This window comes from Palaemon carinicauda, chromosome 11, assembly GCF_036898095.1.
Source record: "Palaemon carinicauda isolate YSFRI2023 chromosome 11, ASM3689809v2, whole genome shotgun sequence".
NCBI lineage: Eukaryota > Metazoa > Arthropoda > Malacostraca > Decapoda > Palaemonidae > Palaemon > Palaemon carinicauda.
In genome coordinates this window covers 80,426,508-80,443,383 of record NC_090735.1, presented here as the reverse complement: position 1 = coordinate 80,443,383, position 16,876 = coordinate 80,426,508, and the positions used below count along the sequence as shown (strand labels likewise).

Sequence of the window (16,876 nt, the reverse complement as noted above, 5' to 3'; positions counted from 1 at the left end):
TGCAATTTGTATGAAAATTAATATGTAATAGGTATTGCATTGTTTTTGGCCATCCCAATGCTGTTGCCAACTATTAGAAATCAAATTCTTAATGTTGGGTGAACAATCATCACAAAGAATTCTTTTTTTTCTCCTTGGCCGCGAAAAACCTAAACCCCGAAGCAAAAAACCGCGATTAACGAGGTCTGACTTTATACAGTACATAATATATACAGAAAATATTATAAATACATGTGAACGAATGCAGCATGGCAGACCAACGGATTCGCCAACGAGGGCTAGGCTAAGCCTAATAGGCCAAAAAAATCAGGGACTCAAAAGCAGCAGACATAATAAGCTCAGTAAACTAATATAACCGAGGAAAAAGCCTCTTAAGGGTAAAAAGACCGCTGCCAACGAGACCAGTAAGAACGGCTTGATCGCTATCGACGAACCCGTCTCTGACAAAACCACCACTCTCTAAGAGTCCAAGGCATAGCAACGCCAAAATAAAGCTAGCTAACGTAACACTAGTGAAATAAAAAGTAAGTGAACATAAAATAACAAGGGCAAAAACCCACAGAAAATGACGCACAAAAGCTAACTGAACTCGGAGTGCCCCGCTCCCTTATCGCCATAAAAAAGTCAAATAACCACTCCCCGAAGGGATCAAAAGTAGTTACATCTAAAACAAACTGTGAAAGAGGAGGTTATTGAACTTTGCCGACTAAAGGGAGGCCATCATGCGAAGAAACAACTCCAAAAAGTAGAGAATAGGTGCTCTTGACAAAGAAACGAACGTGTAGGTAAGCTGCAAAAATTAGAATGAGTTTATCAGGGACGAGTAGTACCATGAAGGGAGAGGATATGTAACGGCTTCTCACCTATCCTCCTCCTTAGATTTCTAGACTGGGTTAAGTCTGTTTGGGGTGCAGATATCTATGGTTATCTACAGATACGTCCCTGATTATACACGATATCTTAAGATAGTCGTTCCGGAGGTTAGAACCCTGTGATACCTGATGGTAATTCTCTTGTAATATCACTCACAGAATTATTATACAGTAGGAAGCTGCCTAAAGGAGCTTTCATCAGGACGACATGGCTCGAGCCCCAAAATAGATTTTTCCTACATCAAAATCCGTTGTAAAGGAAAACACATGCTACAACTGACAACTTTTGTTAATCTCTCAAAGATGTAAAACAGATTCAGGCATGTACTTTATTCCAACTAATGTGATATTAGCTTTTGTACTTCAAGTGGAGTAATTATTTTGTGAATGGTTGGTAAAATTATATGTTACATACTTCATTTGAAGCTACATGAAAAATCAACTAATGATGCATCTCGGGGAACCAATTTATGATGGGGGGGAGGTTATTATGATATCTGACTTGTTTAGATGAGACCATGTCAACAGGGACTCCTGAGGCTGTGACAACCTTTGTGTGTTTTGTGAATAAAAGTATTGAATAATAAGTTCTTTTATGGTTAATAGGATTGATCAGGTAATCACACAAGTGGATGTCAAGATACAAAGTGACACTTTAAGGTCTCTCTCTAGGATTATCCCACTTTCTCCTTATGAACCAGGTGCCTAAAACATCTTGAATTTTCACCTCCAAGGGCTTCATTTCGTAACAGTGGTAGGCCATCAGTATTACTCTCTAGCAGGCATTCTGGCCAAAACGTGAACAAACTCGTAGACCTTATGCGAGAATGATATGAACGTCTTTTCTATGTAGGATGAATGCTTTGGGAAGTCCTCTATCCAAAATCAGGGGTACTATTGAATAATTCTGGTCTCCAACCCTTCGTTGTCCAAGAAACCAATACAACCTATCCAAATTAGCAAAAGGTCTAGATTTTGAAGATATGGATGCTATAGAAGAGGATTTGAACCCATTTCCAGAGCTTTACAACAGGTTATTCCTAGTACTCTAAGCTTCAAGAGGTTGGAAACAAGTGCTTATTGTCTCAAATCTCAATAAATTTACAATTTTAACCAATTTTTTGATGAAAACATTCTTGACAGTGCTGGAAGCAGTTGATACCCTATTAGGATGGTGATGAGGAAGAGAAGGCTGAGGAGATGTAATTGTTTGGAAGGAGAGGATCCTGGCAATAAAACTCAAGGAATCTGAAATTCTAACACTTTTCGTGATCTCTTTTTTCTGTTCTATAGCGATCCTAACAATTTTCTTTGTTACTTTACTTTCTCACTGACTTTTGGACCTCTGATTCAGTTCACAAATATTTTTTTTCTAAAATCAGAAAATTTATGAAAATTCAGTTATAACATGGGTTGTGAACTGAATGAGCTCAACAGGCTTCTATGGCGTTTGATTACTCAACTGGACCAATACAAGTTCTAGCTAGCGCACTATATTCCAAGATAGACTGCGTATAGTTAAAACATGATAAATCATAAATTGATGTATTTCAAAGTGGTCACATACTAAGGTTCTACTATATTTAGAAATTAGAAAAAATACTGTGGAGAGCTTTATTTTGAACATCCTTGCAAATACATTCCTATCTATACATTTATTCAGATATAAAAAAAAATACTATACACAACATACAAAATAGTTTTGCGAACTAAAAATATCCACTTAACAAGCTTCATTATCATGAAAATATCAATGGAAGCTCTCCTGTAAACAACTACAGTCAAATGATAGTAAAAAAATAAAAAATATTATCAGAAAGAAAAACCAGGTTAATGACTGCCAGGTGGCTTATACATATAAAAAACCCCAAAATCATAGCTTAGTGAGAGAAGACGAGATAAAGAGATACGTAATAAGCAAATGTTATCAATATACAGTATATATGCTACTTGATAAAATTTCTACTTTCATCATTAGGTAAATAAAAAAATAGTAAAGTAGTACTTGAAGTACTGGAACCTTCTTACTATTTACCTAATTCTGTTAAGTTTTATTAAAGAGCCAAATTCTAACAAGCTAAATACAGTAGTATTTGTAAATAATCCTCGAGAAAATAAATTCATTAAACAATTTTTCTAATGTGCTGAAAAGAATGTCCTACAAAAAAAAAAGAAAAAAAAATTAAGGGGACTAGCACACATCAGAAAGACTGTAGTGGGTAGATTGATTTTTTTTTTTTAAACTTGTATTTCATGAATCTTTCAAAATGAATCTAACAAATAGAGAATCGAGGACTATAGCTAAACAAAATTTTTAAGGCACCATAAACTTTAAAAATCAATAATACCAGTACTATATAATATATAAAGGTGAGATTTTGATATACAGAAAGATTAATCTTTAAAAAATAAATGTAATGTTATAGAGCACAGGATTTTGAAGGATCAATAAGCATCAGTAAAGCATAATCATTATTTTTCCCCCACATAGTCAACATGTTCCAAAAAGCAGTAAGATAACAGAAAGAAAAACCTCAATATTTTCCTTCATAGTAATAAAATAAGATTGTATACAGTATGAGATTCAGGTAAAGAAAGTGTACAATCATCTTTACTTATGCCTATTAGACAAACCAGAAAAAGCAAAGCAGTAAAAATAACCTTACTTCAAAAAGTCTTTTTGATAATACAGTAATAAAAAATATTTCAAGGACTCACCAGTTAGAATCATTTCTAGAATCACTTCGCATAAAAAAAACATTATAAATTAAATATATGCTCTGTAATGGTATACAATTTCATTTTGTTGACCTACAGTTTACAAGTGATCAAAATGTAAAATTACTTTATAGATATAATTGGGACCCATATAACATATGCATTTGAAATTGATCACAAGCTTGCCTAAATTACCTAACTAGGAAATCAAGCTGCAAAAATCACAAATGCTTGTGACATTCTAAAATAAAAACATAGTTTTACAAAGATTACAGAATAATGTTCAGTAACTACTCTTAAATACTGTACTGAAATTTATAACTATAGTACACTATTCCTGTTACAAGAACTGTGTAAAAATATTAATGAAAGTTGGGGAATCAAGTATTTAGTATGCTGCCTTAGAGCAATAAGAATAATTATAATACTGAATAAAATGAAATTGTGCATGCATCATAATGAATTATAAATACTGTACAAGGGAGGGAGTCAAAATTCTCATGGTATGAGCTTTTTTACAAGAAAAAGCTGTACTGTACAAATATCTTTTGATTTTAAAACTAAATCTAATCTGGATATGCCACAGTATATACTGCTTTATAAATAAAGCATTCACATTTCACATATGTATTGGAACATTAAATTATTAGCACATAGCCAGTACTGTACTATTCAGCCATCCATATACAGTACTCATAAAATAAATTTCATTTATACATTTACACAAATGACTAAGTTTATTGCTAAAATTAAACTTTGGGATAAAGAATGTGGCAAGTTTAACATTTAACTAGGAGATGATGACGATAAAAAGTCTCTCTCCTCGTGGAAGAGTATTCTGGAGGTAGACAATGAAATACTAGTCCTTTGACTACTTGAAGGAGTTGTAATATCAGTACCCGATATCCTTTTCACTGATGATGGACGAACGCTGAATGAAACTTGAGATGGTGATACCCAGCTGGAATAAAATATTCTTGTCTTTTAGAAAGAATGGTATTTTAATAATAAAGTTTATTTCTAAAGCCCCCTGATGATCAGATTGTCTCTCTCTCAAAGCTCAGTTACATTGATAGTTACCCCCTAAAATGAAAATTTTCCTGTTTTCATTCCTTCCGTTAGCCTTAGGCCTCTGTTATAGTGATGAGAAAATATAGTAGCTAATGGCAATAACAATAGCTTGGGCATGCAAACCATTTTTATGTCTTTGTGTCTCAGTCAAAACTATTCCCTGTCCTCTTGATGACCTTAGTCAGTGAGGAGGAGAGTGGGTGTATGTATGAACATCAGACAAGTATAGAAATAGGATGGTTTATTATTAAAATTTGTTTACCTCTATGAACTTCCCCTGATGTTCATATTACTGACTCCCACACTATGATTGATTGATTGATATAAAGTTTTCTGGTGTTCTAACATCCTCGGTCATTGACGCCGATATCATTTATTATATATAAAAAATGAAAGATTATTCAATTAAAACCATAAAAGTTAAGATGTCATTTTAAAAGTTAGTTTTCAGGAGATAGTTTCTGAAATAAATCTAAAACTGCCACTCGCACAGTAGGACACATCATGGCAAGGATAATCCTGCCATTCTCACCTAGAGCCTCAAACAGATATCTATTCATTAGGTTATTATAATTGGGGCATTAGGTCAACAAATGCCTAACTGTCGCAATACCGTTGGTGTTTGTCCGTCAGCAGAAACTCCTGTGTCAACCAAGTGTGACCAATGCGGAGACGACAAAGAGACGTCTCCCACTTTGGGGGCATTTTTTCATATCTCCAAGGAGATATGAAATTAGTTACTTCTCTCATTTTATTACCATCTAGAATATCCCAGTGCTGTTGCCAATTATTACAAAACAAATTCTTGATGTTATGTAGGAAATCATTACAGGGAATAGGATACCTTCTTGGTAGCAACTCAAATGGAGCATTCCCAGACACACCTACATGGGCTGGAACCCAACAAAATCAAACCACTATACCTCTCAGCCCAATGATAAAAAGCTAAAGGGTTATTAGAATTAAAAACTTTTAAAGCTTGAAGGACACTCCTTGCATCACTAGAACTGGTAAAATTACCCTCCTTCTCCATAGTAGTTAGTATGCCATAAAGTTCGGCAGTAAATATGGAAGCTGTTAGAGGAAGTGCACTTCTACAATTAAAACCATTACTATGTACTCCAAATACAAAGCCGGCATTATATTTGGAGCCATCAGTATATATATAAGTCGATCTCCTATGTTCTGCAACATGATCCATAAAAAGAGACCTGGATTCAAAGTCATCCATATTCTTTTTAACTCCAATAAAGTATCTACAAAAAGATGCCTCTGGTAATTTCCATGGAGGCGTTGATGATACCTTAAATGGAAGCACCTTAATTCTAATTATATGAAGACTGTTTACTAATTGTTTATCCCGAAATCCATAAGGTTGAGGAGATTTTGGGTGCAACTCAAAGTATGATGTGCACTCTAAATGGCTTGCAGTCTGATAGGCTAAGGAATTACGAAGTCTTTGCAACCTCAACCAATACCGAACAATAGACAACTTTCAGTAAAGGTCTAAAGGTAATTTTCTAGCATCAACAAGGAGACTTGCAATAGGCGAAGTTCTAAATGCTCTTGTGGACAATCTACTGTAATACCAGCATGATGTATGGAATTTAATATCTTTAATCAGCTTGGGGTGGCTGAGGAGTATATTTCACATCTATAACTAATTTTTGAAAAAATTAATGCCTTGTATAATTTTAAAATAGTATTGCAGTCTGCCCCCCATGATGTATGGGACAATACTTTTAAAAGATTCAGAGCCCTAAGACATATAGCTTTTAACCCTTTTAAGTGTGAAACCCATATAAGCCTACAATCAAATATCAAGCCTAAAATTTTAGCCTCACTTACACATGGGATGCAGTGACCTTTGATGTACATATCTGGGTCTGGATGTACTCCCGGAATGTGAGAGAAATGGACAACAACAGTTTTACTTGTCGAGAACTTAAATCCATTCATATCAGCCCAGTGAATAATTTCATCATTCATAATTTGTAGTTTTCTCTCAACCATTGCCATTCTAGCTCCAGCAAATGATATGGAGAGATCATCAACAAATAGTGTTGAGAGAACATCCAGGGAAATGACTGAGGAAATCCCATTAATTGCTAGTGCAAACAGGGTTACACTCAGCACACTACCCTGAGGAACTCCCTCTTCCTGACATTTACTCTCTGATAGTTTCCCTCACTCTCACTGGAAAAACTATATGTGAAAGAAATGATTGAATAAACAGTGGAAGCTCTCCTCTTAATAGCAATTCATGAATGGTTTCATGTATACCATATCTCCATGTAGTATCATATGCCTTTTCAAGGTCAAAAAAACTGTCACGTGGTGCTCTTTGGAAGCAAAGGCTTCACAAATAGAGGACTCGAGTCATATCAACACATCAGACGTTGAGTGCCTTTTTCTTAATCCATATTGAAAAGGTGATAAAATGCCCTTCTTTTCAAGGTACCATATCAGTCTTGCACTGACTCTCTTCTCCATGATTTTATATAAACTAGATGTCAATGCAATTGGTCGATAGTTAGCAGCTAAAAACTTATCTTTATCGGGTTTTAAAAAGGTTAAAATAATGGCTAGTTCCTAAACACTTGGATAATGATGATTAGGCCATATCCTATTAATAATGCTTAATAAAAAACTTTGTATTAAAAGGTACATGTTTAATCATTGCATATGGAATTTCAGCGGGTCCAGGGGCTGTATCGTTACTAGTAGCAAGTGTGCAATCAAATTCTCTTTCAGTTAAAGGAGAATTATACGACTCTCCCCATCCTGTTGCAAAATTTAAAATTTTCTTTTCTTCAATGCTCCTATACTGGTGACCAAGAGCTGCTTCACACATGCATGATACATTTGAAAAATTATCAGCCAGGGCATTGCTAACAACAGTTGGTTCAGTCACATACTGACTGTTCACCTTCAACACTGGTGGTGGGTTTGGGGTGAATTTGCCAGCAATCTTTTTTATTTTCCTTCATACAGAAGATGGTGGTGTTCTGCTGTTGAATGAGGAAACAAAAGATACCCAACTTTGGCACCTAGCTTCTTTCATGGCATAATGGAACTGTGCTCTACACTTTCTGTATCAAATTTTACTCAGTACGGCGTCTGCGCAAGCTATTCAGAGATTTTCTGGTGGCTCTGTGCAAGACAGTTCATTCTGAAGACCACCACGGGACTGGTTGTCGTTTGAATAATCCTGTGGTTTTGGGAATCGAATTGATTACTGCTATATGGAGAGCTCCATTCAGTAGGTCGATGGCATCATCAATACTTTCAAACTGTTCTGCACTCCCCTCGATTTCACTTAACTCACAAAATCTAAGCCTGTCCGCCTTGTCAAGATTCCATTGTGGAGATCTTGTAAAGGTGGACCCTTGTTGTTTATAATGATTGCTGCATGATCACTAGTAAGCCAATCATATAATGTCCCCCAATCGAAATCAAGAAGGCAGTTAGAGCTTGCAATTGAAAGGTCAATGCATGACAAAGTACCTGTATAAACATGGAAGAGTTAAAGAGTCTGGCATCCTCATATTCCACACTTGATGATATAATATTGCCCTTGGTGTTTGCCAAAACATCACCCCACAAAGGATGTCTACCATTCAAATCTCCAAGTAAAAGAAAAGGTTGAGGGAGCTGTTGAATCTCCTCTACTAAATTATCATACAACATATCATTTGGAGGCAAGTACAGAGAGCAGATTGTATATTTTCTCCCTATATCAATCTGTTCAACCACTGCCTGCAGAGGTGTACGAATAGATAAAGGTATTTGGGGAACATCTCGACGAACGTATATGAGACTTCCGCCATGGCTCCCTACTCGGTGATCATATGGTGCCCTATAGTTAATATATTCTACGAGGACAAGAAGTATTAGCATCAAGGTTGCTCTCATATAGGCATACGATTATGGGGGAATGCTCGTGAAGTAAGAGCTTAAGTTCTTCATATTTGGCCCTTAAACCCTGACAATTCCATTGCAAAATGGAGGAAAAAGCTATGGTTTATTTTTTGGAAGAACTTTTAGATGAAGTCATCCCATTACCAGTTTTTTATTTAACACTATTTACCAGGGGTTTTATCAAAAAGTCTTGATAAACTGGGGTTTGTGTTTGTGATTTTCTTTTTGCCCTTTTTATCTAATTGTTGAGGGGGATGGTGGACCTTAACTTGAATTTCTGATTTATTTAAATTATCTTCTGGTTTATCAGAAACATCAATAGACAAAACATCATTTTTATTTGATGTCATAACTCTAATATTTTTTATGGAAGGAGGTGAGATAGATGGAGGTATCTCTGTTTTCCGATTAATAGGTGGTGAGTTACCAGGTTTTTGCACCTTCCCCACCACAGGTGCACCTGGTAACTTGGTTTCAAGTGGAACCTCCATCAAATCATGCAAGGACATGGCCTGAGAGAGGTTAGTACTATTCTTGGTAATGGGGAATGAAGGTTGTATAGAAATGGGCAGTGCCACAGTTTAAATACACCGTGGCAAAGCCTTGGAAGGCAATATGCTTACCTTATCATTCAAAACCTCACTATCATTAGATGGTTTATTTCTTTTCTTGGAATTACTGGCAGCACTACGTGGGTTTGATTTCTCCTGTGGTATATTTTCTCTTGATTTTAATGCTTTTGCATAGCTGTTTGGTTTATTCAGTAGTCTTTTGGCATGTCCCACACTTATGTGTTCTACACTGGATTTGTTGAGGTCAGCTTCTTCAAACTTATAACACTCGCAGATCCTGTCAGTGGATTTATGGTTTGAGTTGCCTCAAGGGTAGTCTCCATGATAAAGTCTGGAATAGATGCTACACATTTTTTTCATTTTTACAAACTTTAGAAAGGTGTTCAAATTTGAAATACTTGAAACATTGTAAGGGCTTTTGTTTAAAAGGTCGAGCTTTAACTCTTTCATTTTTAATAACGATGTGGAAAGGAACATCGGCATCCTGGAAAGTAAGGATAATCATCGACGTCCCAGGAATCGTATGCAATTTCTACACTGTTAATGGACACATGGCCCATATTTCCTTCTCTGTAAATTCACACAGATCTTTAGTGAAGACTACTCCACTTCTGTATCCAAAATGTAGGTGGGGTTTGACATCTTACATATGATCATCACTACTTGTCCTGAGGTTAGACAGTATTACTGATTGCATGCATGATTTGGCATGGATTAGGAAGCCATTTTTTCTAAAACGAGATATATCACCTGGTGCAATGGTTCCCACCTTCTTCTGAATTAGTTTGCTAATTTCAAAATAATTCCCATTATTCCCTTTAGGTGCGGCAACAAGCCACATTGGTCATTTTGGCTTTCTCTGGGGAAGCAGATTTATAACATCTTTTTCAAACCAGTTTGCAGGTTTACATCCAAATTGTTTGGTATCTTATCACATAGTGCACCCATGACATTTAGGTTATTAATTTTATCATAATTGATGTTACATATTGCATTAAATGCTTCTTCATGATTATTATAAGATATCCATGAATGCCAGTTTTCATTTGCAAGTTTCATTCTTATTCTTTTATCACTTCATAGCATTTAAATGGTTTATATAACATATAATCAGTATCTATTGGAATTTGGGTAAAATGAAAGATTCAAAGTTTCCCTTTGTTACCCGAATTAATTGGTTTCAAACCATTAGTAAAGGGGTCCTTTTTTGTTCCTAGGTCGTCAACTGAATGTTCCTTATTAAATTAGCAGAGGTCGTCAACAGTGCAGGGGGAGAGTCAGCGTATCCAGGGGATGGGGGTTCGTTGCTTAAAGATTCCATTAGACGAAGTTGAGAGAGAGAAAGGGATTAGTTTGATTTACATGCTCGAGAATATTAGGCCATCTAACGTCAAAAAGGAAATTTGCACTCTCTACTATCGGCACAATGAGAGTATGCTTCCCAGATGGTCCACTCCATATCTTACCCAAAGGATAGCACCAAAACTGATTTAGAGGCACAAATGTAAGCTGAACCCGCCATTTAGGACTGAGACCAAGAAACCATGGAACCATCCTCCCCATATCTGTAATGACGGGCTTCTGGCCAAAGGCCGAGAGTCCTATCCCAAGTATTGGATCCCCCTGGATTCCGAAGACCTAACAGTTGATAATAGTTCAGCTAAAAAGGGCCAAACCATCTTCGGGATGGCTGAGATCATCCAATACTTTCACATATAGCTTTGAGCACAAATACCTCCCAGCAATAACGGATGTAGAAACATCCACGCCAGTGGCAGTAACGGATGAAGAAACATCCATGCCTTTAAAAAGAAAAAAAAATACGACAAATACATATATATGTACATATGGGAAATTTTACCCATAGAGTTGGGATTGATCGATTGATTGATTTGAAGTTCTCTGGCATCCCTGACATCGAAGGTCATTGATGCCGATATCGTTTATTATCAATAAAGATTAAAAGAATATTCAATCAAAACCAGAAAAACAAATATGCTATAAAAGTTAAACAGCATTAAGAAGACGGGCTTCTGATATAAATTTGAAAATGCCATTAGTATTGTACGTCACATCATGTCCAAGGATCTTGGCAAGGATGAGCCTGACATCTTCACTACGAGCCTCAAACAGATATCTATTTTTTTCTGTGCTATAAGTGGGACATTCAGTCAACAAATGCCTCACTGTCAAGGGTATTAAACAGTCGTCACAATATGGTTGGTGTTGGCCAGCCAGCAGAAACTCCTGTGTCATCCGAGTGTGACCAATGCGGAGACGACAAAGAGTAGTCTCCCATTTTCGGGGCATCCCATTATATCCCCAAGCGGATATAAAAATCACAATTTCTCTTATCTTATTTTTGGTTAAACTATCCAAATGTTGTTGCCAATTGCTATAAATAAAATTCTTAATTGCTGATAAAAAATCATTACAAAGAATGGGATACCTTCAAGGTGGCAACTCGGCTGTAGCACTCTTTGTCAGTGAATCTGCCTCTTCATTTCCTGACACACATACGTGTACCGGAACCCAGAAAAATCGAACTATTATACCTTTTAAGCCAATAATTAAAAGCCACTCTAAAATCTTTAAAACTAAATGTTTACTGGAGTCAAAACCATTTAAAGCTTTAAGAACACTTCTTGAATCACTATACTGTAAAAGGTAAAATTGCCCTCCTCTTTTCACGCTATTTTCTCAATAGCGGTTAGTATGCCATATAATTCAGTAGTAAATATGGAAGATATTGGAGGAAATGCACCTCTACAGTTAAAAAAACTACTATATACTCCAAATCCAACATCAGGCTCAGATTTGGAAACATCGGTACTGTATATATAAAAGTTGATTCCCTATGTTCTTTAACATGTTCCATAAAAAGAGACCTGGCTTCTAATTCAGTCATTTTTTTTTTTTACATCAATAAAATGTTTAAAAAAAGATATCTCTGGTGATTTCCACGGAGGAGTTGATGATATCTTAAATGGAAGTACCTTACTTCTCATTATGTCAAGACCATTTAATAATTGTTTCACCCGACAGCCATAAGATTGAGGAGATTTTGGGTGCAACTCAAAGTATGTTGAGTGCCCTATAAGGCTTGCAGTACTGCAATCTTTTGTAGAGAAGAGACACTCAGAAAAAAGTTTGCACAGTTAGTGCTCTTGCGCATTGTTATGATGTTTGCCTGACTCGTTTCAGGAACATTTTAGGAAGCAGGCACAAACAAGCTTCTTTGGATAGGTATTCTTTAGAAAGGCCTTTAGTAGGCCAAGAGGAAGCTCAAAGTGATCCCAAAAAAAAAAAAAAAACAGGTGATAAAGAAATTAATGAAATTTTGAAAGTACAAAACATTAAATAAAAAATATAAAAAAATTAGAAAAAGGCAAAAAAAAAAATTAATTTTAAGTTTTTCGTGTTGTGTTAACGTTCTCTGCATTTGTTGTGTTTGGTAAAGTTAAGGGTTAATGTTTCCTGTAATTTATCAATGTGTTTTGTAAAGTTAAGTGTCTATGTTTTCTGCTGTTTGTTCTCCTCCTCTGCCCCAACTTATGCTTTCAGACATCGCCTCGCTCCAAACACATTTCCATTACTTTACGTATTTTCCATTTATTATTGCATTATTGTATGTTCCAATAATAATTCATTTACAGTTATTAATGGTAGGTTCGGTATTGAATCATCTATATGGCTGTATTGGAAAGTACAGTTTAGCCTTATTATAAAATTTAATGTGGTGTTTTTGTAGGGTATGGAACAAAAAGAAGCGGTTTACATGTAAAACGTAACTCATTATACGGAAAGAGTTATGATACGAAAGGCACTCTGGAACCATTTAATTTTTTATCTTGAGGCACTACTGCCTTAACATTAAACCACATCTTTCAAATACTGTATAAAATATAGAGAGACTTACGACAGCCTGTTCAACATACAAACATTCGCTGCAAGTTTGATCTTTTGATGTTCCACCGATTCAACTACCTGAGTAGAAAGATCATTCCACAACTTGGTCATAGATGGAATAAAACTTCTAGAATATTGTGCAGTATTGTTAATTTCTAACCTTACCCTTCCTACATGCCCATTCATATCACAGATAATTGTTAAATTATCACTATAGGTAGAGAATTTTTCACTTCTTGCAGCTTTCATAGAATTCTTCTTTTTCTTCCTGTGGCCAACATTGTTGATGTGCATAAACTTGAATACAACTTATCTCGTGTTCCAAAAGCAAGTGAAAAGCTTAAAATTTTTTCACCTTCATTTACAAGATATCCGATCTTTTGAGCAACCTCTTCAGTCAAAATAACACCCACTCCATGCTTTCCTTCTCTTCCTCCACTATAAAAAAAATGGTAATTGTCATGAAGTAATTTTGTGCCCTGTCCTGCCAAGAGTTTCAAAAAGACAAACATTAACTTATTTTCTTTCCTTCTTAAGCATTATCACATACTCCTCCTTCCCCTTAAGTGTGCCGAGATTTTTTGTTACAATTCTTAGATTAGAGTTTCCAATGTGTATGTCCATTTTCGTTCCTGGACAGGATGTGCCCGTGCATTCTTTGATCCTGCAATCCATTCGGAGGCATAACGTGCATTTGTTGAGCAAATTTGTTTAGGTCACCAGCTAACTAGGCCTGGTCTGACTGTATCCTCCACATTTATCTGGGCTTGGGACTGGCACTGAATACTCTTGGCCTTATCTGTTTCTTCATCTTCCTCCCAAGTATTCATTTTCAAAACCATCTTACTCTCATCCCTCCTGTTGAAGTGGCTATCCTGGAGGCTACTTAGTCTTGCATGGTGAGTCGGCTCCACCATCTTGAACAATTTTATCTGACTTTTTATCTCTATGGGTTGTATCAAACACTTCATATATATTTCTGTACATATTGTTTTTATTATTATGCTTACATTACTTTTTAAGTATGATAAATCTTTTTCATTGCTTTTAATTCTTAACCTGTCTGGAGACATTGAGCGCAATCCAGGACTAATACGTTCTAGATTTCCCTAGTGTTGACTACTGTAATACAATGTTCGTGGTCTGCATGCCATTATTCAAGACCTTGCAATTGTGTCCAGACAGTATGATACTCTTCTATGCTCAGAAATTTTGGTTTTCTCAAATGAGGCGCTCATCTGATCTTATAACTGGTTTTAAGAAACCAGTCATCTTGAAAAAGGGCTGGTATTCTTAGGGAATGACAGTGTATATTAGGACTATGTGGCCTGTTTCACATAAGTCATGCTACGAATGTGGATGTCATATCACACGTTGTGATACTACCGCTAAAGGGTTATTGGGTTCTTTGACAGCCCAGACAGTACTACATTGGATTCCTCTCTCTGGGTGCAACTAATTTTTCCTTTGCATACACATACAGTGAATATTCTGGACATTCTTTCCATATTCTCCTGACAACACTGAGGTTACCAAACAATTATTCTTCGCTCAAAGGATTAACTACTGGACTGTAATTGTTCAGTGGCCACCATCCCCTTGTTAAGGGAGAAGAGACTCTTTAGTTATGTTAAGCAGCTCTTCTAGGAAAACACTCCAAAATCAAACCCTTGTTCTCTTGTCTTGGGTAGTGCCATAGCCTTTGTACCATAGTCTTCCATTGTCTTGGGGTAGAGTTCTCTTGTTGAAGGGTACACTCAGTTATTCTATCTTCTTTCTCTTCATCTTTTTATTTTTTTTTAGTTTATATATGAAAGATTTATTTTCATGTTTTTAGTATCTAATTTCATTTTTTCACTACTTCTCTTGCAGTCTATCTATTTCCTTTCCTCAATCGGCTATTTTTCCTTGTTGGAATCCTTGGGCTTATAACATCCTGCTTTTCACAAGGGGCTTAGCTAGTAGTAGTAGTAGTAGTAGCATGGTGGCCAATTCTGATTTTGAAACCGCGCTACCGGATCTTCTAAAACGCGCCAGAAATGCGCTAAATCCTTTCTCGAAAGAGCTGTAAAAGGCGCTATGTTTTATCAAATTATGGAATTAGTCGTTGTGTACCTAAGGAAAAAAACACAAGATGCTTCCTACTTTGTCTTTCGAAAATAAAGAGAGAAAGATTCCATTTAATTGTTAAAATGAAATTTATTACTCTAAATATAAAACTTCAATGAAAAGAAACGTGACATAATCTTTGCCCCTTTTTCCAAAAAAAAAATTCTCAGGTCAGCAATGGGCTTTCACTAATCGGATTTCTTTACTCACTTTTACTTTGACGGTTGCTTTTCCGGTCTCATACAGCAAGGGAACCACACTCTCTACAGGACCTCCAGAATCGTTTTACCTTGTTCGTTCAGAGTATTTACCATTTCATATCGCGTATTGTTCATTTACTGTTGAATCATCACTGTTGTATGACTGATGAAATAAAGTCTTCAGTTCCCTCTTGAAAGCCTTAATGTCTTCAATCATTCGGATGTCTCGTGGGAGCTTATTATATAGTCTTGGGGCCGCATATTTAAAGACTCTGGAGCCTATAATAGACATATATCTAGGTTCCAATAGTTTGAAGCCATCTGTAACTATTCTCGTGTAGACACGATTTATTAGCTGCGCAATATGTAGCAATTCTCTTAAGTATTTTGGACGACCGGTTCTGATAACTTGGTGGGTTATTGTACATATTTTAAATTCAAGTCTCGTTTTTATCGACAGCCAGTGTAAATCAATTAGTATAGGGTTGATCCTTTCTCTAGGTGGAACACCTTTTATCAGTTTTGCTCCTCTGTTTATTATGTTTTGTAATTTCTTAAGTTGCACTTTTGTTAAATTGTAATAGATGGAGTTGCAGTAGTCAATCCTGGTAATAACACAGTTTATCACAAGTTTCTTTACAGAATTTTCATCCAGGTACAGTACTTTTTTATAAACACAATATTTCTTAGATGATAATCAGCAGTCTTTATTACATTATTTATTTGGGAATTAAGAGACAATTTACAGTCAAGAAATACACCTAGATCTCGAACTTTGCTAGATATCGGCACTGAATCATTATTTATGTTCATCTGAACATCACCCAAGTTTCTCAAGCTGTTTCTTTTTCCCACCACCATGAATTCAGTTTTGTTCTCATTTAATTTTAGTTGTTTACTTATCATCCATCCTCTAACACTATCAAGGATTTGGTTTAGAGTTTCAGCAGCGTCATCTATATCATTTATTGAGAAGTAAAATTGTGTGTCATCCGCAAATAGTTTGAACTTCACACCATGCCTTTGTAGTATTTTCGATAAACCAATAGTATAGATGCAGAATAAGATTGGGCCAAATACACTCCCTTGGGGTACCCCTTTGTTTAAGGGTTCATATGATGAATAAAAGTTTCCGATTTGTACACATTAATTTCTACCAATCAAGTAGTCTTTTAGGTATTCGAAAGCTTGATCTTCAACACCTATGGTCTGTAGATCATTAAGTAGCAGTTCACGCACAACTATATCAAAAGCAGCACTGAGATCGAGCAATATTAAAATACCACATCTATTTTCATCCATCATTTCCAGCATATCATTTACAACAGAGCAGACGGCTATATACGTCGAGTATAGTTTTCTGTAAGCAGACTGGTTGTCAGGTAAAGCTTCTATTACTTCTAAGTGACTAACTAGTTGTTAAAGAATTACGTATTAAAGCACTTTTGAAACAAATGATAGATTCGAAATAGGTCTATATGAGCTTTATTCCTGGTAGTCCAGT

General features: G+C 35.9%; 1 protein-coding gene across 1 annotated transcript in view; it reads right to left on the bottom strand.

Annotated features, from left to right (window-relative positions):
* Positions 1-2,472: 2,472 nt before the first annotated feature.
* Positions 2,473-16,876, bottom strand: part of Ankle2 (ankyrin repeat and LEM domain-containing protein 2) — a 668,076-nt gene continuing 653,672 nt past the window's right edge. Inside the window, exon 11 of the mRNA XM_068383147.1 lies at positions 2,473-4,551. Within this exon, the coding sequence (XP_068239248.1) occupies positions 4,377-4,551 (175 nt within the window). The 3' untranslated portion in view covers positions 2,473-4,376. The remainder of the gene's footprint in view (positions 4,552-16,876) is intronic.